This window comes from Lotus japonicus, chromosome 1 (genome assembly GCF_012489685.1).
Source record: "Lotus japonicus ecotype B-129 chromosome 1, LjGifu_v1.2".
Classification (NCBI taxonomy): domain Eukaryota; kingdom Viridiplantae; phylum Streptophyta; class Magnoliopsida; order Fabales; family Fabaceae; genus Lotus; species Lotus japonicus.
The window spans coordinates 99,572,387-99,594,025 of record NC_080041.1 but is presented as its reverse complement, the minus strand read 5'-3'; the positions used below and the strand labels follow the sequence as shown (position 1 = coordinate 99,594,025).

Genomic DNA, 21,639 nt, shown 5'->3' with positions numbered 1-21,639 from the left:
TCTTCATTCCAATTTCTGTACACATAATTATTAAGCTATTAATCACACTTCTTAACCTACTTTTAGCTTAATTACGTTCTAGACTTAGAGTTTTCTTGAGCAAACTTCAACTTTAATTATACCTTCACTCTTCCTACTATATTCTATATGATTTTTATTGATCTAAGCACATCAACAGCGACATCCCAGCAACATCAATAACAAATACAAGGTCCCAACCAAAATCATCATCTTCTTCATGAAGATTACAGGGCCAAGAAGAGGAAGGTGTAATCTTTCCTCCTCCAAGCTCTTTCCTCCATAACAGTTCATTTTCGCTTCACGGAGGTCGCCTGCAGAGATCCAGAGGTTAAGAACTAGATTATCAACGGTGGTAAAGCCTCAGGATTCGCTAGAAATGACATGCATGAAGTGAATTCCTTCAAAAATCAAATAATAACTAACTACTAATTTGATCATTAAATACATTTAATAATTTTCAACATAAATCAATGATTGCATTTTAAAAAAAAAACATAAATCAATGATTGGTTAATTTTACCATTAATACTCTAGTTCAAAAAAAAATATATATATATATAGAGGATGTATCTTATGAGAAAGGTAATCTTATGTGAGAAAATGAGAATAAATCACGATCGTTAGATCTAACCATCAACGGTCAAGATTAAAACATTAAGTCATGTGACTTTTTTAAGTGATCATGTGACAATCACATGACCATTAAATTCTTTTAATCTTAACCGTTGATTGTTAGATCTAATGGTCGTGATTTATTCTCATTTTCTCACATAAGATTACCTTTCTCATAAGATACATCCCCTATATATATATATACCATTAATACTCTCAACTGAATTTTTTAAAAAGTATACTTAAAATATGAAATAATACAGTCAAAACCAATTGTTGTGAAAAGCTTTCAAGCAAAATGTCATCCTTAATTCATGTATCAATGTCCCTCTTCTGTCTTCTTCTTGTGTGTTTCACGAGCTCAACTTTTGCTTACTCTTTTGTCTCAAAAAATAATATCTACACTGACATAAACTACATTTCTGTTTCCATCATCAATGGTTTTCCACATCACCCATTATTGGAATATGGCTTCTCTGTCAAATTCCAATCAACTTCTCACCTTTTGAAACCGGGAAAGGCTTTTGTCACTAAACTGACCGGTTTCGAAAAACCAGAATGTAAATTGGTACAAGAAAACCATGATTATTGCGCCGCCAGATTCAATCAAGGCATAATTAACTACTAATAATATAAGCAATTTGGTGTTTTTATAGCACATCTAGATCAACTTATTTTCCCCTTAAGATTAACTCTGACACTTAAAGTTTACTCACCGAAGCTCCTTTAGAATTCATTGTCTTTCGAATCATTTCCTAACATGTACTTAGAAGGATGTGGATTCTAGTTGTAAGGATAGCGAGAAGCTTTCCTCTCTGGATTCTATGTCACTGTTTGTGTACTTAGTTGATTGACCATCACCTGGTGACTCATGATCATGGTTGATTTGTAAGGTATTTTGTACCTTTCTCAATGCTTCTAGTTCTGCTGAAACCTCTTTCATTGTTGGTCTTTTCTTCCCATTCAGTCTCAAGCATCTCCTTGCAAGACTTGCAATGGAAAGAATGTCATCTATTCTTGCTTCCTTCACCACTACGGGATCTAAAATCTGAGAAAGCTGGTCCTCCTTCATCAGAGAAATGAACTCTCCAACCAGATTCTGACCCTCATCTTCATAAAAGAATGAAATGGGCCTTTTCCCAGTTATGAGCTCTACAAGAACAACCCCAAAACTATACACATCACTTTTATCAGTAAATTGACATGATTGGAAATATTCAGGGTCTATGTACCCAAAGGTTCCTTTCACATTTGTGGTTAAGTGAGTCTTGTCTTGTGGGACTGATTTTGATGTCCCAAAATCAGAAACTTTGGCACAGAAGTTAGAATCCAAGAGTATGTTGGTGGGTTTGATATCTCTGTGGAAGATGGGAATCGAAGCTGAAAAATGCATATATGCTAATGCTCCAGCAACCTCACATGCAATTCGAAGGCGACTCTCCCATGGAAGTGATGATGATGACTCATAATTTTTCATATGGATATGTTGGGAAAGAGTTCCATTGGGAATGAATTCATAGACTAGTAATGGAGTTTCTGTCTCAAGACAACAACCTAAGAGTTTGACAATGTTCCTGTGGTTAATCTGAGATAAAATGACCACTTCATTGACAAAAGTATCTATCTGGCTCCTTTCAATCTCTTTTGACCTTTTAACTGCAACTATGGTTCCATCTGGTAGCATTCCTTTGTACACCATGCCATAACCACCTTGACCAAGAAACCTGCTACGGTTGTAGTTATCTGTTGCTCTTTGCAGCTCCTCTGCTGTGAAAAGCTTTGCCTTTTCTCCATTTCCATATAATGAAAACTTCTCTTGTAACAAGTAACCACCGTTTTGCCTGAAGAGCTTTTCCGTATGAATCCTCTTTCTCTTTTTCTGTATGTATTGATATAACTTGTAGCCTGAAACAAACAAACACAGAAAGCCTGCACCAATTCCAACACCTGCAAATACACAAAGTTTTCAAATTAAATGTTTAGATCAACTTATCCTTCCCTAAAATCAATTTCGGCACCACTACTCACAAGAAGTCTCTCTCCTAAACTGATTTTGACTATACAAATAAAACATGCACTAAAGTGCCATACTTCCATGATAAACATGTATGAAACATATCAATAACAAGTACTCAGTAAGTACTAAGTAGTAACTATAAACTATAAAGAGTACTTTGTTTATTTAAGTGAAAATTTAACAAACAAGTATTAACTTTAAAGTAATCTGTTTATTTAAGTGAAAATTAAACCTTGGCGGTGTCATCACTATTAATTCATTTCTACTCTATATATAACATTGCTTGCACTCAGCACACAAAAATCAAGCCTTGTCTCATTAGGTGCCACATACAAACTACACATGTCATGCTAAAAATCAAAAACAAAAATTTCAATAAAACTATTTGTTTTAATCTTCTTGAAGAGGGTGACAAATTTGTCTCTAAAACTAGAAATTCATGTGAAGAGTTTCTTATGATTGATTAGAAAATTAAGAATCAATTGTAATTATATGCATGCACTTAAATAGGAAATTCGGAAGTTAATGTTTGAAAAACCTATTGATTTTGAAACCAAAATCATCTCTTGAGGGAAGCTCATGTATGAGTAGCTTTAAAGTGTTAGAATTGATTTTAGAAAAAAAAGAAGTTGGTCCAAACATGCTATAAATTTCAAATTGATATTCTACAATTAAAACTATAACTCATTACTTGTATATTATGGAACCCCTCATTTTAATGTAGCTAATATTGAGAAAATTGGATCAAGATTGTTTGTTTCTAAATGGTGTTTCATTTTTCATCTCACTAATGAGATTGTGCTATGTGAATTAAAAATCACTCATATAAGATTATAAATATCATATTCATGTAATTTTTAATAGACATGTCACAATCTCATTTGCTAGAACAGGAAATGAGACGCCATTTAGGGGACAAAGGATATTGGTCTGAGAAAATTACCTAATGGAACAACCAACTTGGCAGGGAATTTTTGACCATCTGATTCATTACAGAAGAGCCCCTTGGAGCTTCCATCATGCAGTGCCTGGGAACATTTACAATAGAATTTATCTGGATTCTCCTTGCAACTCTGGCCTCTCAGAGGTACTAATATAGGTGTCAAGGCATTGAGGGTCACACTATTGTTTGCACTTGATGGCACCACTGGCAACCCATTAGCCTCTCTCATACTTTGTTCATCAACACCATAAGCCTCTCCTATGGAGTTAACCATTTCACCATCCCTCACCATGTGAACCAGCAAGAAGCTCACCCCTTTTGCTATGAGGTTTGAAGTGGGACAAGCACACAGCACTGGAACTGTGAGCTCTGCACCAACTGCAATGCTCACTGCAGCATAGTAATTCTGACCCATCATGGCCTGGCATGTGGTGAGGCCTTGGTAAGTCGTTTTCACAAGCATGTAGTAGGTGTCATTCTTGACCACAGTGTAAGGTGTGCTGTGCTGGTAGATGTTCCCAGAACATGAGCAGAAAACAGGAACAATGACTGATTTGTTGGTAGGGATTTTGCCATTCATTGAGATATTGTTGATTGAGGCTATGGTGGATGCTTCAGAGCCAAGAAGGTAAGCTATGCTTAGAGGGTTGTCATAGGGAGGTTTTGAAGTGAAAACCAAGAAGGAAGTGCATGATTTTTTAAGGCCATTGCATAGGTACCCTTTTGGTGCAGAAGGGTTATCAGTGCAGTCATAGACAGAACTATTGAGGTATAGTTGTTGGGAGTTGAGTGGCTGAGGAAACATAAACAGTAGCAGGGTTGTGGAGAGAATCTGGAGGTGGTAGTGAAGCTCCATGAACAAGTCTACAAAGAAGACAATAAATGAGTTGCACTTCAATTGTTTTCTAAGTTTAAGAACTAGTAGTTTGATTCTGATCAGGATTCACGCGGCATTCTCTTGTTTTATTGTTTGACTTGGTCTGCTGAGTGCTGAGCATTCAGATAAAGTTGTTGGTTGAATTTGACATGATTTTCAAACATCATGACTACTTGACTAGGACATTTATTCATATTGAAATGCTAAGAGTGCCACCTCAATGAAAATTTGTCACTACTCATTGATTGGGACTTAAACTCTGGTATTAACTAGCACTTGCTTCATTTCACCAAAAAAAAAACAGAGTTTCACAAAAAAAAAACTAGCACTTGCTTCAAAGGTACACATTTGATTTAGTAATCTTTTATTTGAATGTTCCGGACTTGAATGAGGATTTTTTTATATAAAAATTTTCTCATGTTAAAATTTGTGTTTTATCTTTTTATTCATAAACATTTAAAGAGACTCCCTTATCTTTATACAATACATACATGTGATTTGAAGTAAGAAATAGATATAAAATTTCAGGTACATAAGAAATTTGTGTGAGAAATCTTGATTGATTGAGACTAAACTCTAGGTATTAACTAGCACTTGCATCAACGGTACATATTTGATTTAGTAAGGTTTTATCTGGATGTTCTAGACTCGGATGAAGATTTTCTCATGTTAAAATTTTGGGTGTTTATCTCTCTATTCATAAACATTTAAAGAGGCTCCCCTATATTTACATAATACATACATGTGATTTGAAGTAGGAGATAGATATAAAATTTCAGCAACATAGTAAATTTAATTTGTATGAGAAATCTTGATTTCCAACTCAAACAAGATTATATTATCTCATTGGAGTACCTGAATTATATTAGGAAAAATAATCTAGCTGGCCCAATCACAAATTAACACAGTTAAATAATGTTGATATTGTCTATTAGGCAGGGGCAAGTGGGCAGTTAGTGAAGGCAATGGTAACGACAATTCCCAAAGGACAATGTTGTTCTTGATAGACATTCCCTTATTCTGACCAAGTTCAATGAAACTTTATGGTTTGACTGCTTCGCCATGTGGGGTGACAAATTAAAAATTACAATACGGCAGAATTATCATTTGTAAAGGGTAGAGTCTCCGATAATTAACTCAAGTGGTAAGAATTATGGAACATAGATTATGTGAGATGAAGGGTAAATGATCCAGCTTAATCAGAGATAACTTACTAATATTACTAACAACTAACATTTATTTATAAAAAAAATTGTAAATCGTAGAGAATACACATGTTCACGTATAATATGCTTTAATTTATTTTTTATTAAAAAAATTGTGATAATATTATATTAGAATTTAAGAAAATTAACTCAACCTAAGAATAAACTCAAAAGATTGAATTGTCTTTTTAGTTTTTATATATAAAGACTATTTAATTAGTCAAAGCATTTTCACCGCTTTCTAGCTTTTAGATTTGTTTATCTGCAAAAGATGTGTTTTAGATTCGTTATAGTGACTTTGTGCCCACTTTTAAGTACAAAATACTACATGAAAACATGGCGAGAGTTCTAGGGTGGAAAAAAGGGTTAAAGATACATTTTATTGCTATTCAATGATAAGGATTTGAGCTTAAACTAAGGAGAAAGGTTGATCTCAGCATTTCAAGTGAGAATTAGTCACACACTCGAAGTCTAATGACCTTGTTATTTAAGAAAAAACACATTCACGAGAGTGCTTACCAAAAAATAACTCACGAGTTGAGTTGACTGCAGATATTGTGTTGAACCTAATCTTATAACGTCTCAAATTAATAACGAAAATTATAGGGTTTTTTATAGGCAAATGTTAGTTGTTAATAGTATTAGTAAATTAGTCATTCTCAGGGTTCGAACCCTGGACTCTTCACCTTTTATCTCACCTAATTTTTATATCTCAAACTCTTACCACTTGAGTTATCATTCGGAGACGACAATTATAGGTGAAATGGTATTAGTTATGAGCTCCTAGAAAACCCGACCAATAATATTATTACATCAGCTTATCTTATTTAATTAAGGAGTTTTCAATTAGGGGAACAAGACTTTTAGGCTCATACTACTTATTATCTTGATCAAAGCTTGACCTTTTAAGTAATTCGCACGAACAATATGCATTTATAAAGATCGTATCACTACAGTAATGTCATAGTTTTTAACTTCTTAGAATAAGTTTTCAATATAAATCATAAAAATAGAATGAAAATTGAATCAAACAAAAAATGATAAAATTTGCCAACCACAACAAATATTAACCCAGAAGTTAAAGGAACGAAACTAATGATCAGAGGAAACCAAAAAGGCGTCGAGTATATTCCCACAAGTTAATGTTTTCGTCTAATTACTTTTTATCAAATCTTACAATTAGTTTTCAAATATTCATATTTTATTTCAAATCTAACTATTTAGCCACAAATCTGCATATTTTTAATTAGAATAGACGTATTTTCCCATTAAATCTATAAGATTTGTCTCCCAAAAAACTCTATATAATGATAATACGTCACTTTGTTGATGATGCACATTCATCCATCATTCTAGTGCTTATTCCAAGGAACAATGTTTTTTTTTCTTTCTCATGGCTTCAAAATTTGCTTTTGTTGTCTTTATAACTATATTAAGGTATTTCATTCTTCCTTATGTCACTATTTATTTTTTATTTTTTTATTTTCGTGTTATACACCCTTATAACCAAATATGAGAGCTAATGAGAAATACCTTAGTGAGGGTGTATAAAACGAAAAAAAATGGTGAGTAAAAAAATAAAAAATAAATAGTGACATAAGGAAGAATGAAATACCTTAGTATAGTATATTCATGGAGAACCACAAAAGGGGATTTTGTAGCCATGAAGAAAGAGATAAAAAAATGAAATTCCTAGGAATAAGTTGTAGAATGATGGATGCACGTGGCATGCATCAACAAAGTGAGGTGTTATCATTATATAGAGTTTTTTGGAAGACAAATCTTGTAGATTTAATGGGAAAATAAGCCTATTCTGATTAAAAATAAGTAGATTTATGGCTAATTAATCAGATTTGAAATAAAATACGGATATTTGAAAACTAATTACCAAATTTGATAAAAAGTAGTCAAATTTGAAAAAAGAGTATGACTGAAAAACGTTAACTTGTGAGAATATACTCGACACCTTTTTGACGGAAAAAACATAATCAAACTTACACGAGAGGATCTTCATCCACCTCCTCATTTACCCTCTCTAACCCTAATGGCTTCACACTCCTTTGTTTCCTTTACCCTAATCCTCCTTATCAGTGTGCTAACTTTTACTTCATTAATGAGCTTTGCTTCACCTCAACATTCCAAGAAAAATTTCAGTACTCTCCATTATTTTGCAGAATTCAATACTCCCTTGTGTTGAATTTTTGTTAAATCAATGAAATAAAAAAAAAAAAAAGGAACTACACAATTCTAGTTGTGTGAGTAATTGATCTATTATATTTTATACTGTTTTTTCTTTTTTTATTCTGAAAAAAAATTAAAATTGGCAAATAATAACAATGCCAGGCCAGGTGTTTTTATTTGTATGGAGTTGTAAAATTTTCCTTGCGCCGCACTCTCCCATCTACTTAAAACTACGCCGCATCGCCGCCACCTCACTCTGTCCCCACATTTCTTCTCGTCGCAGCTACCACCGGCCACGGAGGCCATTTCTGCGCCGTACTCCGTCGTCTCGTCACGGCGGCTACTCACACGATCCTGTTAGTGTTACTCCCTGTCACGGCGGCTCAGTCATCGTCCTCACGAGGTAAAGGAATCTCTGTCAACTACCATTCCCTCTTTGAATGTAAACCTATCTAACATTCCTTTTATCAGGTTCTCCATACTCTGAAAACGCAAAGGCTCTCTAAAACAAGCTGAAATCTTCCCCAGTCTCACAACGAAAATTCCAAGGTTTGTCATTTCCTTAAAAACCCTAAACCCCCAATTCGAAAATTGCTACTGTTTAATTGCTTGATTTAATTGTTCTGTTTCTGCTGTTTAATTTAATTGATTGTTCCTTTGTTTTTGAATGAAAATAGAGGGTGCTGTTTGGTTTAAAGTAAATTCTAATGAGAACATCCATACATGTGTATGAAGCAACATCCAATATGTACCTGTTTAACTCAGCATATAGATAGATGACCTAAATTTCAAGTTTTTCAGACATGATGATCATATGGTAAATGCAAATGAATTTTGAGTATGGTGTAACCGCATAACTATATAAGTTTGTTACGCGTATTAGGGGTAGCACTTGAACAATGTAATAGCTGGTCTTCCTCTATTGAAGCATCAAGGAAAGTAATATTTGAGAACGGCATTCTTGTAGGGACTTTTTTGAGGTGTTGGGGTTGTATTAGTGGGTTTAGTTGTTTCCAAAGTAAGAAAGCTTTGTACTAGTTGTCTTGGGGTCTTTGATGTTGGTCTTGTAATTTGTTTGTCTGCCTCGGGTTTTTGTTGGGATTTCCCTTTGGGTCTCTTGGGTGAGGCCACATGACTATATAAGTTTGTTACATCATTAGGGGTAGCACGGATTTGGATCCTCTCATGTGACATATGACAATGTCAAATGGAGCATCGTGTCTATCTCTCTCATAAGTATTTAAAGGTCTCACATTTGTACATTTGAAGAGAAAGATAGACACAAAAACTCCAAATGATAGCGCATGAGAGAATCCAAGTCCGGGGTAGCACTTGAGCAATGTGATAGTTGGTCTTCCACTATTGAAGTATCAAGCAAAGTAATATCATACAGACCAAGGAAACGCAAGCACTATACAAGTTTTCTAGTATAACATAAGTTGGATGTGCAAAACTGTTTTTCTATTATGAGTAATTAAGGATGTACAATAACAGAAAGGTAACTGCCATGCATCTGAATAGTGAAAGTGGTCCAACATTTTATAAAATATAAGAGTATGACTGCAATTGATTGTTGCAGTTATCAGTGATAAAAAAAAAACTGTATAACTACTGACGTATTTAAGTAGCACATATTTGAGAAATTAGGAGAAGAGAACATTCATAGGGTACATATTGGATGTGGCTTCATATACACACATATATGGATGTTCTTATTAGAATTTACTTAAGATTAGAAGTGCAGAATAAAATCTTTTCTCCTTTTACATGTCTACTTGTGCTTTGGTGCTATTGTATCAGGTTATGAATGTTACTATTCTGTTTTCTCAAATAATGCAGTACCTGAAAATGTCATTGGTTAGTTGGTGTTAATTTTTTTTTATAAATGACTAGAACAATCAAACAGAGGACATGACGAATCACATCAAAAATGAAAACCAGCAAGCAACAAGTTCTGCGCCACCTATTCTCAAACCTGAAGATGATCAAGGGGTCAGAGGCCCTTCTGTTGTGGGCTTGAAAGATTCATTGGAAACACAGTATAAAAAAATCAAAGAGCATGCAGAAACTTATCCTTATGTATGGGCTTCTTATATTGTTGTATATGGTGGCTTCGCTCTCTGGACTACCTATAGATGGAGAAAGCTTCGCAAGACTGAGACCAGAGTACGAACTCTTCAAGAGAGACTGCGCAAGCTTGTTGAAGCTGAAGAATCTGCTAATTCTGCCAAAGTGGTTGAAAAGGGTTCCACATCTTCTGAAAAGCCTTAGCATACAGGCTACAGTCAGAATAATCCTGACCAGGACCAGGTAGTCTAGTTTACTGCCGCTGATATCACTTATATTTACCGCAATGGTTGCTTGGAGCTTGATAAGATTTTTTGTTGCTCCTCTAAGTGATGAATCATTAGAAGAAGTCATCAACTATATTGAGCTTTGTAGAAATTGATGAAAATTGAATCTCATATTTTTCCATCCCATGTTTTGTGACAGATTTCATTTTATTCAATTATTTGAAGCACTGCACTTTATACTGACTGTGTACACATCTTCAGTTTCAATACTGATCAAAGATGGTTCAATGCCTTTTTTTGTAGAGAAGAGTTCTCATGTGAAAATTTAATATGTACTATGGTAGCAAATGCAATTTATATTGAATCAGTTCTGTAGTCTACACTATTGAGCATCATTTTCTTCCTATAAATTCAGATAGAAATCTGTTCACATTTTACGATATCCAAATACACATTTAGTCGTAATTCTTTATTGAAATACATTGTCCAAATCCTTCTGAATCACACTTTAACAAACAGCCAGCTAAATGTCTAATCCTGTGTGACTAAATACAACTAGGATCCTGAAATCGAAAGCTCATATAGTCACACGAAATTACTCACTACCAATTTATTTAATATTTTGGAGGTCTCATTGAGGAGTCCGATTTGATAACAAGAAAAACAAAAGCTCAAACTAGAATCCTACAATTTCTCTTAGTGCCACTACTATGGGGCTCTTCTTCAATCCAAACAAGATTCCTATATGAGATATTTTCCTTCTTGAGCTTGATATACTTAATAACAATGTCATAACTCAGCTTTTCGTTTTTGCATCTAAATGCCAAAGTCTCAAGTGACACAATCACCACAGAGCCCTTGGGTAGTGATGTAGTGTCACCTTGACTTTGTAAGTAGTTGCCCCATCTCCAACATTAGTCGCAGTCCTCCTAAACTTTTTTTTTGAACTAGCAGTCCTCCTAAACTTACTTGCCAATAATTGGACAAAGATTTTTCCTGCATAATTTTTTTTTACAATAAGAAAATGGATGTTTGTTTTTTATTAATGCAACAAGACATGTCACATATCATGCGAGAACTTTCATCAATCAGGATATTAATAAATGCTCATGGGTACATGCATGGACAAGCCGAAAACGTTTTCAACTTTTCATGATGTACACATTTCTATTTTTTTTTTTGGTACATCGGAAAATTAAAGACAACAGAAAGAAACTACAAGGCTAACAAGTCCCTAGCCAAGATGGGAGCTAACTGCTGAGGCGGAGCCTCAAGATACTCTATAGGACATTGGAGCCCTCCCCCAATGCCAGCAAGACAATCCGCTGCTGCATTTGCATCCCTAGAAATATGGGTAAGCTCTATGCACCAATCTCGATCCAACAAGAGTTTAAGATCAAGGAGCTCTGAGGCATACTCATGGAACTGATACCTATTCTTAGATAAAGCCTTCACAATCTCAAGACAATCGACTTCACAGATCGCTTTTCGAATGTTGGCGTTCCATAATAAAACCAAACCATGCTTAAGAGCTCCAATCTCCGCTGTAATGGGATTTCCCCCACTGCTGCCAGCATAAAACCCGGTTACCCAATTACCGGTTCCATCCCTCACTAAGCCCCCATACCCATCCTGGCTCCGGTCAAGTCAAAGGCACCATCAGTGTTGAGCTTGAATTTACCTGCGGGAGGAGCTCTCCAAAACGCACCTCCACCCATGCCCAATGTCATGGACAGATCACTAGAAAGAAAGGAGGAATAGTCATGATGCTCTGTAGAAATCCAATTCACAGTACTAATAGCGTTCCAAGACTTATCACCCAAGATTGCATTGTTACGCCACCGCCAAATTCCCCAAAGAGCTGTAGCAAACAAGGAACCATGAGGACCACACACCTGGTATTTGATCCAAGCCTGGACACTCCCAACTAGAAACCGAGGCCACGTGAGAGCATTCAATCTATTCCAAATTTCCCTAGCAAACCTGCAGTCCCGCAAACAATGTAAAATATCCTCCATAGAATGTTGACACCGCGAGCACGAGGGTGAGGAAGCAAGCTTGCAACGAAACCTCAAGTTGTTAACCTGAATTGCATCGTGCATACACAACCAAATGAAGACACGAATTTTCTCCGGAACCTTAATCTTCCAAATCCAGCGCCAGGTATCCAAACCAGTAAGAGACATCTGTGCATTCGCGTTAATGAGCCAAGAGTAGGCTCCCGCAGCAGAATAAATGCCTTGGCTGTCGAATTTCCAAATCCAATGGTCATGAAGCCTGATATCAATAACAGGAGCAACCGCAAGCATCTTTTGCTGTACCAAGGGAGGTAAAATTGTGTAGAGACTTGACGGATTCCAGTCACCATTGATGATGATGTCTCGGAGGGCCATGTTTGTATCTGTGATGTGGACGTAGGGGATGTTATTAGCCAAAGGCCCATAACCACTCCAATCCTTGTACCAAATAGATGTTGCACCATTACCCAGCTTAAATGCAAACCCATCCCTTAGAACATCTCTAGCCTTCAAAATACCTTTCCAAAGAGGAGAAGAGTTGGGTGCAGCAGTAACTTCAAGAATTGACTTGCTACCCAGGTATTTGTGTGCGAGGACTTGAGTCCAAAGCTTATATGATTCCTGCAGAAAGGACCAAACCAACTTACCAAGAAGAGATGTATTCGCATGTGAAGAATCTCGAACACCAAGCCCACCAGCAATCCTAGGTTGCGTCACCACATCCCATTTAACTCTGTGCCAGCTATGAGTACCAGGCGTGGACGAGGAACTGGACCAGATGAAGTTGCGAGCCGCTTTATCAATCAAGTTGATAGTCCTCCTAGGCATCCATAAAACCTGCATGTAATAAGTGGGAATCGCGGTTATAACAGCTCGAGCAAGACAAACTCTACCCGCTGTGTTTAGAAGGCGGCACTTCCAACCAGCCAAGCGACGAGATATCTGATCAATAATGAAGTTGAAGGAGCCATGCGACACCCGGCCGCTAGCCATTGGAAAGCCCAAGTACTTCCCCAAATTCCTCACAACACGAATCGGGCAAACATTAGCAATAGAATTCCGAGTCGCAGCTGGAACTCCTTTTGAACAAAGGGCTTTAGACTTGGCAGCACTCACAACAAGACCAGAGGCTGCACCAAAACTATCCAAAATATCAGCAACAAGCTCCACTTGGGTAGTAGTTGCCTTGCAAAAGAGCATAACATCGTCTGCAAAGAAAATGTGGGAGAGAGGAGGGCCACCTCTCGACAATGTGATGGGTTGCCATAAGCTTGCATCAACAGTATTTTGAATACGGACAGATAGCTTCTCCATACACATGACAAAAAGATATGGTGACATGGGATCCCCTTGTCGAAGACCTCTAACGGGACTAAACCAAGGAAGCCTCGTACCATTCCAGAGGAGAGCAAGTTTAGCAGAAGAAACACAACACATAATAAGCCGACATATAGAATCAGGGAACCCAAAGTCTCTTATTGTCTCCTCCAAGAAACCCCAAGAGAGCTTATTGTTCTGGGAATGAACATTGAAGAGAGGTATAGTACCTAGAGGTAGAGGGATTGTGCTAAGAGAGAATCAGAATGAGAGAGAGAGTGCTGAATTTCGAGTGTTATTTCATCAAATGAGCCCCCCCTACACTTGATAACTACCTCCTATTTATAGAGCTTGGGTACTACCTATTGGGCCAATTGGGCCTCCGAGGTCAAGGCCCATCTGAAGGCCAGGGCCCCGCCTCAGGGCGGGATACATGCTGGGCGTTGCCCCTCCAGGGGCTCGCCCAGTCCACTAGTCCACAAGACACCGAGCTCGAGGTACGAGAGCTAAGGGTGTCTTTTAAATGCTTTTACATATGTCTTACAGTACACCAGAACCTGCACTGCCAACATGGCTTGAGAAAAGAGAAGTAAACTATATCGCCAACATGGCGTGAGCAAAAGGAAACTTGCATTTTCAGTTACCCAGTCCACTGACTTGACGAGCAACCCGAGCTGGCAAGTCCACTAGTCCACAAGCGGCGAGAACGATTACTTCGTATTGGCGATAAGTTGGAGCAGGCGTATGATCGTTCGCCGGCGGAAAAGGTGGCAGGCATGGGTCATGTGCTGATCATTCAATCACTGACTGGCAGTAACCCCGGCGAGCGACTGAACTTTGTTGTTGGTGTCACCTGTCAGGCGATGGAGTTTGATCTTTATAGTGGCGAGGCTTTTCGCGCTTTCCCACAAACAATACCAATTGGGTTTGACAGCCAAAAGATGAAGGGCGAGCGCCCTTGGTCCGCAAGTCCACAAGCTCGAAGCAGGAGAGCGAAGTGTGTCTCCAAAATGTGACCGTCAATCTCTGTCCCCTTGTGATTCCCCTAGCAGGTCGCCCGTTGCCACTTTCCACTTGGTACGGCGTTCCTCGGCTGGCGGTTTCGACCAACGCGCAGGAACTATTCCCAAGCTTCTAGTTGCAATAGCTTCCCCGCCTAGAAGATCACCTAGCCACGCTACTTGGCGGGATCAACAAAGGATGTATAAAGCGTGTAGGTCGCCGACATGGCGCAAATGAAACACAAACCGCCAATAGCGCAAGGAAATACGCAAATACATGAATCTCCGATTGACGCGGGACCTAGAAAGATGGTGTACAAACGCCTACAAGATTAAGGAGTCGTGGTGGCCCGCCTTATATGACGTGACTCGCTGAATAGAAGCTGGCTCGCCTGGTGACATGGTCTCCCGCCAATCTCCCCCGCATCCGCCCCTCGTAGCATCTTCATGGATCAAGTTGCTTCCTGGGCGAGCCCCCTAATATGGCGAAGGGACTCAACCAGTCCACAAGACACCGAGCTCGAAGCATGAGAGCACAATGTGTCTTCAAGCTGAAGTCGCCGCCGCATCGTCCCTAGGAGAAGATCCGCCCAGCCCGCATGCTCCTTCACTCGCCATAGTCTACAAGTCCACCAGACTCTGTGTCCAAGTCATGAGGAGTAGGAGTGTCCTCACTTGCCGCATCGCCATCACCATCTTGCTTTAGCCTTATAAGAAATTAGTTTGACTTGCTCGCCACTCTCAGCGTAAGGCCGCCACCATTTTGCGGTAGGTCGCTACCCTCATTTTTGGCGGTAGGTCGCAACCCTCTTGCGGTAGGTCGCGACCCTCTTGCGGTAGGTTGCCACCATTTTGCGGTAGGTCGCTACCCTCATTTTTGGCGGTAGGTCGCGACCCTTTTGCGGTAGGTCGCCATCCTCTTGCGGTAGGTCGCGACCCTCTTGCGGTAGGTCGCCACCCTTAGCGTGAGGTCGCCACCCTTTTGGCGACTTTTGTGTGTCTAAAAACTGAGTCTTACAGGTCGCCACCCATAGCGTTTGGTCGCCACCCTTTGGCATGAGGTCACCACCCTAGCGGTAGGTCGCCACCCTTGGTGTGATCGTCCCATTTCGGGACTCAAAGTGCTTTGGGTTCCAATGGCCAGTTGGATTACCAAAGCGGTGCTCAGTAGAATGGGCAATTTGTACCCCACACATCGCCAATGAATCCGGTGGTTACGTGGGCTTTTCCGGGGCTAATTTAGTTCATCGTGAAACTTGTTTCACTTTGTAACTAAATCGCGCCATCAGGAGCTTGTCCCACCCAATAACAAACCGCTTATGGAAGAGTCTTCCAAGTCTTCCAGCGATGGCAGATCGGAGCAACACGATTCAGACCGACAATGAAGAGCGTCAACAGAGGTGAAGCTTCAGATCGAGGAAGCATGTAGGCGAGGGAGAGCAGATCGGTAATGACGAAGAAAAGTTTGAAGGAATTGGAAAATTTGTTGCCAGCGATCTTAACCATAGCAACGCTTTACTCGCCAAACTTCCACGGCCAAAACAAAACGTGCCCGCCAGAATTCCGCCGCCGGAGTAAAACGTGCTTGCCAGATTCCAACGCCAGCGACGTTCTCCCGCCGCCGAACTCCATCGCCAACAACACTTGCTCGCCGCCTAACCTCAAAACGTGCTCGCCAAAGCCAACGCGTGCTCGCCAAAGCAAACGTGTTCGCCAAAGCAAACGTGATCGCCAGAATTCCAACGCCTCATCAAAAAACGTCTCGGGATTGGCTCTGCTCCTCATGTATTGTGCTCTGGACAGATTCCTCGCCTTCGTTCTTTTCTTCGTCATTACCGATCTGCTCTCCCTCGCCTACATGCTTCCTCGATCTGAAGCTTCACCTCTGTTGACGCTCTTCATTGTCGGTCTGAATCGTGTTGCTCCGATCTGCCATCGCTGGATGCGCCTTGAAGAATCTCGATCTGTCATTCTCTCGTGAACGCACCTTGTTCTTTCCCCTCCGCCTTGCCACCGATCTGAAACTCCTCCTTTTATCGCTGCTTGGGCGACGTGTCGCCCTTTTCCAACTTCGCGCGCTTTCTTTTGAAAGCGTCGTCCTCCTCATCAAGAATATAAGTGCTGGCGCGAGCACGCATCTCCTCCATCGAACGTGCCGGCTTACGTGTCAATTTGCTGTTCAACCTTCCCGGTAGCAAACCGTTTTTAAATGCTAAAGCACAAGCTCGAGGCTCCTCGTCCTCAACCTTGACCGACGCTGCGCTGTACCTTGCCATGTACTCTTTCAGTGATTCTCCTTCTTGCTGGCGAATATTATATAGGTCGTTGATCGTCACCGGCTGATTCTTATTCGCCGAGAATTGCACTAGAAACTTGGATGAGAAGTCTCTGAAATTTGAAATCGATCCGCGCGGCAAAGTTGTGAACCACGCCATCGCCGTCGATTTGAACGTCGATGGAAACATCCTGCACTTCACCGCATCTGACGCCGCAATTATCACCATCTTCGTATTAAAATACAGAAGATGATCCTTCGGATCGGAATCTCCGCTGTAAGAATCCAGAACTAACGTTTTCATGTTATCCGGAATCGCCACACTCTCGACATCTTCCGAGAACGGACGGAACTCAGCCACGGAATCTGCTTCTCTGCTTCCATCATCTCGCTGCTCGCGACGGTAGAAATCTAACTGAGCCTGTAGATGCTCATTCCGCTGCTGGATGTTGCCAATGCTGCGCATCAAATGGCGCCATTGCTCCTGCGTCACCGCCGGTTGTTGTTCCGGAGCAGGTGAATTCTCTGGTGAGCGCTCCTGAGATCCCACCTGTGAAGGCGATGGAGGAGGTGGTGGTACAGGAGGTGATGGAGGAGGAGAAGGCGATTGTACTCCTGTCGTTCGTACCGGAGAATCCAGGACCACACGATGAGGCCGCCGAGGCGGCGAAATCCGCTGTCGCATTGGTGAATGATGTTGCCTCCTGCGTCGAGTCTCCATCCAAACCAGAAACGATGCAAACTCGATCGGAAAACCAATCACTAATCACAGAATCAAAATCAGAAAACCAGAGAATTGCCTAATCACAATCAGAGGTAATTTCATGCACAATCAATCCACGTGAATGGGAGTAGAGAGTTTACAGTCCCCACAGACGGCGCCAAATGTTCTGGGAATGAACATTGAAGAGAGGTATAGTACCTAGAGGTAGAGGGATTGTGCTAAGAGAGAATCAGAATGAGAGAGAGAGTGCTGAATTTCGAGTGTTATTTCATCAAATGAGCCCCCCCTACACTTGATAACTACCTCCTATTTATAGAGCTTGGGTACTACCTATTGGGCCAATTGGGCCTCCGAGGTCAAGGCCCATCTGAAGGCCAGGGCCCCGCCTCAGGGCGGGATACATGCTGGGCGTTGCCCCTCCAGGGGCTCGCCCAGTCCACTTATCATAAGCCTTTTCCAAATCAATCTTGAAAGCCATAGACCCCTTTCGAGCCAAAGAATGATCAAGGTAATGAACCACCTCCTGAGCCAGAATAGCATTATCAGTGGTACCCCTCCCAGGAACAAAACTGGATTGAAGGGGCCCAATAAATTGATTCAAGTAAGGACGAATGCGGGAGACCACCACTTTAGTGATGATTTTATAAACCACATTGCACAAACTTATTGGGCGGAACTCCTTCATCTGAGTGGGCACATCAACCTTTGGAATCAGGACAATCAGGGTCTCTGCAAGGGAAGGGTTAATAGTACCAGTAGAAAAAGCATCACTAACCACCCTCCAAATATCTTCCCCCACAATATCCCAATATTGTTTGAAGAAAACTGGCTGAAAGCCATCAGGGCCTGGGGCTTTAAATGATTTCATAGACATAAGAGCACGCTTTACCTCAATCTTGGTCACAGGAGCTAGTAAATCCCGTCTACAATCCTCGGGAATAATGGGAAGATTATTAACCTGAAACTGGTCAAGAGTAGGCGCTATAGCTGTGCAAAACAGGTCCTGAAAGAAATCCTCAGCTTCACACTTAAGCACTTCCTCATCGGAACTCCAAGTGCCATCCCTAAGCTGGAGCCTATGGATCTTGTTCCTCTTCCTCCGGACAACAGTCTGCGTATGAAAGAAAGCTGTATTTCGATCTCCAAACCGGACCCATTGCTCACGGGATTTCTGAAACCAGAGAAGCTCCTCATTACGGAGGATATCACGATACTCATGTTGAAGCTGGGTTTCAAGTTGGACCATACTCGAAGTCACCCTAATATCAAGATCACGTTGAACTCCCCGAAGCCTCCCCTCAACATGTCTCTTCCTCTGAAAAATATTGCCAAAGGTATGCTTGTTGAAGGAAAGAGAATCTGCTTGAACTCTAGAGATCTTTTCCCTAAGGTCACCACCAGGTCCTCTCCAAGCATTCGTAACCACACTCCTGTAGGCCTCATGATTCACCCAAGCTGCAAGGAAGCGAAAAGGCCTCTCCCCGGAGATCACACTCGGAACATTACACCTAACAATGATAGGGTTATGATCAGAGTGCATCCTGGTTTGAACCTCAACAAACGCTTCAGGGAAGGCAAGCCTCCAGTCACTGTCCGCTAGAGCACGATCAAGCCTCTTAGAAATCCGAAGGGCTCCTCTCTCCATACGATGCCAAGTAAACTGACCTCCTTTAGCCTCAAGGTCAAGCATATCACAGTTCTCCAAAACAGAAGCAAAGCGAAGAGCTCTCCCTGGAAGGAAAGCACCCCCCTCACCTCAGAAGGATAGAGAATCTCATTAAAATCGCCCACCGCGAGCCAAGGCTTAATAATACTAGGTCGAAGCTGTGAGAGATGATTCCACAGGACCTCCCGACGCACCACCACTGGGCTCGCATAGACCGCAGTACACGTCCACGCATAAGCCCCAATGGCTATATCAAAAGTAATTGCTTGAGCAAAAACATCAAAGACAGAAATATTAGCTTTAGAGTTCTCCTGAATAAGAACCCAAATTCCCCCACTATGGCCAATAGCCTCCACAATGCACCCAGGAATGTAGCCCTGGCTTTTCCAAAACCTCTCCGTCCTCTGGAATTGACAATGAGTCTCAACCAAAATGACAAGGTCCGGTTTCTTAACGCGAATAAATTCCTTCAGAGCTAGTTTTGCATTTGCATTCATAGCTCCTCTAACATTCCACATAAAGATAATAAAGTCTTCAAACCCTATCATAGAAACCAATGGGGAGATGGGGACAAAGATCATACTAATGAGGTCTAGAAGAGGAGCCTGGGGATAGACTCCTTTCTCTCTCCCTACAGAAACTGGCATCATTCTCCTTGGCCTGGCTTGCCCCTTCTGAGTTGGACTCCTTTGAGAATGGGAACTCAGGGGGTCTCACAAAAGAAGAGAGGTCACTCTTCTTATCTTTCCTGGCAAGAATACCCCCTAACACCACTGGACTAGTAGCAGAGAACGGCAAAATTTTAAAAGGCTGATGCCCAAAGGTGGGTGGATTCATTAACACATTTCTATTTGGGGCAAAGTATAATCATGTTGTCTATTATTTGGATGTAAATACTATAGAAATTCAAAAGTTAAGGGAATAGTCAGGTATATAAAATAAGAAAAAATATTTATAGACACCACATGGGATGTGTGCATCCCACATTATTCATCGATCTTATGCTTCATTAGAACTGGTCAGTCCAGATCATTCATGTTCTAATGGAAGAAAATTCCTGCATTGATGCTTTGGCTAACTTGAAGCCCCAATCAAGATGATTCCAGGATAGTGTGGGACAATTCCCCTCAAGAATCCAAACTTCATTTAATGTTAATTCTGTTGGATCCTTGTAACATTGTTAGCTAGCTGCCATTTCTGTATCCTTGTCTTTGTTTGCTCCAATTCACAAAGAGAAAAGAATCGGATAGTTGGATATTTGATTATTTTAGTAATGTTATGCATAAGACACAGAAAGTTTCAATTTTACTTTTTTTTTTACACCGAAAAATAACGTTTTGATTTTACTAAGTAATAAAGAGATGATCGTGGAGACGGATAGCCGGATTGTCTGGAATGCTTGTTATCATTGTTAGAGATAAATAAAGATCATAATCATTTTTCTTATTTAGCGTCTGTCATTTCAAAATATGTTTTGCTTTCACAATCTTTTCGCGTCTTTCGTTTAACTCACACTTGTTTTGCAAGCAATAGGGTGGCATACTTTTTTGCCGACTTTGCTATTTCAAATTTCTGTATTTTATTTGGATTGAGAATTTAACTCATGGCCTAACAGGTTTATTCTTGTAAGATGTTGCTACATGTGGTTTTCTTGCACCTACCTTTTATGCATGCCTGCCGACTACGGTGGCTTTTTCTTCTTCCGTGTAGTGAATTCTCATTAAAGTGCTAAGAAACGGTTGGATGAACCGTTTCATGAACAACCAAAAGAACTAAATAAATACAACTAAGAAACGTAGCTCTATGCAATAAAGCACCTTCCCAAAATCATCAAACAAAGCGTAACAGTTTTGGCCAGAAATTAAATTTCTTGAGAATGTTAATAAGAATTCTATCAAATATCAATGATCATATATATGAAAACTGATTTCATTAGGAGTGCTAAAAGCCACTTTAACTATCTTACGTTTCGAAATGGATTAGTTTTCTAAGTATCAATTGTTGCATAATGCTAAAAAAATAAACAAATTGCAGCTAAAATTTGGAAACAGAAAAAACTATTGTGGGAATAAACATTATTTAAAGCTTTAATCCATTAATACAATTACTAAGAAACTTCTTTAGGTTAATTTTTAGATTCCATTAAGTGTACAACTTCAATTAGGTACAATCTTCGTTGTGAAACCCAACCCTTAAATTTTCCACACAAAAACCATGTCAAAATCAAACCCTCCTTACCTAAGCTGGCTAGTTCCAAAAACACCACCACCAATTATTTCATGTCCTCCCCAAATTTGTCTTCTCCCGCCACGGCCGCCACAAACGACGACCAACCTCATGGCATGACAACCGTTGATGAGGTAGACGCATTCACAAGGTTGTTCCTCTTGTGCATCTTCCTCACCCTCTTCATTCGAGTATGTTATGTTTACTTTACCTCGTACCGTTTCCAAAACCTTGGTAACACATCAACAAGACATTTCAATGA

At 40.1% G+C, this 21,639-nt stretch overlaps 3 protein-coding genes across 4 annotated transcripts; 1 reads left to right on the top strand and 2 right to left on the bottom strand.

Moving 5' to 3' along the window:
* Positions 1-1,234: 1,234 nt before the first annotated feature.
* Positions 1,235-4,508, bottom strand: LOC130728315 (wall-associated receptor kinase-like 2). Its single transcript, XM_057579748.1, has 2 exons — positions 3,594-4,508; positions 1,235-2,580 (listed from the first exon to the last, which is right to left on the bottom strand). The coding sequence occupies exons 1-2, from the start codon at positions 4,447-4,449 to the stop codon at positions 1,400-1,402; spliced, it is 2,037 nt and encodes a 678-aa protein (XP_057435731.1). The 5' UTR covers positions 4,450-4,508; the 3' UTR covers positions 1,235-1,399.
* Positions 4,509-8,028: 3,520 nt separating this feature from the next.
* On the top strand, positions 8,029-10,517 carry LOC130728313 (uncharacterized). 2 transcript variants are annotated; one of them, XM_057579743.1, is made up of 3 exons: positions 8,029-8,259; positions 8,328-8,405; positions 9,763-10,517. In XM_057579743.1, exon 3 carries the CDS (start codon positions 9,768-9,770, stop codon positions 10,125-10,127), a length of 360 nt encoding a protein of 119 aa, XP_057435726.1. In that variant the 5' UTR covers positions 8,029-8,259; positions 8,328-8,405; positions 9,763-9,767; the 3' UTR covers positions 10,128-10,517. The 2 variants fall into 2 exon arrangements, with proteins under 2 accessions (XP_057435726.1, XP_057435725.1); XM_057579742.1 differs by having other exon boundaries at positions 8,032-8,259; positions 9,750-10,517.
* An 848-nt stretch (positions 10,518-11,365) lies between these two features.
* LOC130714634 (uncharacterized) lies at positions 11,366-19,988 on the bottom strand. The gene is made up of 5 exons (XM_057564556.1): positions 19,787-19,988; positions 19,375-19,692; positions 17,937-19,216; positions 11,765-13,683; positions 11,366-11,717 (listed from the first exon to the last, which is right to left on the bottom strand). The coding sequence occupies exons 1-5, from the start codon at positions 19,986-19,988 to the stop codon at positions 11,366-11,368; spliced, it is 4,071 nt and encodes a 1,356-aa protein (XP_057420539.1).
* Positions 19,989-21,639: the final 1,651 nt, after the last annotated feature.

Coding starts and splice junctions, on each gene's coding strand:
- LOC130728315 (XM_057579748.1), bottom strand. CDS start 4,449: ATGGAGCTTCACTACCACCTCCAGATTCTCTCCACAACCCTGCTACTG. Junction 2,581..3,593: donor CAAGTTGGTTGTTCCATTAG/GTAATTTTCTCA, acceptor GTGTATTTGCAG/GTGTTGGAATTGGTGCAGGC.
- LOC130728313 (XM_057579743.1), top strand. CDS start 9,768: ATGACGAATCACATCAAAAATGAAAACCAGCAAGCAACAAGTTCTGCG.
- LOC130714634 (XM_057564556.1), bottom strand. CDS start 19,988: ATGAATCCACCCACCTTTGGGCATCAGCCTTTTAAAATTTTGCCGTTC. Junction 19,693..19,786: donor GGAGAATGATGCCAGTTTCT/GTAGGGAGAGAG, acceptor TTTCTATGATAG/GGTTTGAAGACTTTATTATC. Junction 19,217..19,374: donor TGGGGCTTATGCGTGGACGT/GTACTGCGGTCT, acceptor CTTTCCTTCCAG/GGAGAGCTCTTCGCTTTGCT.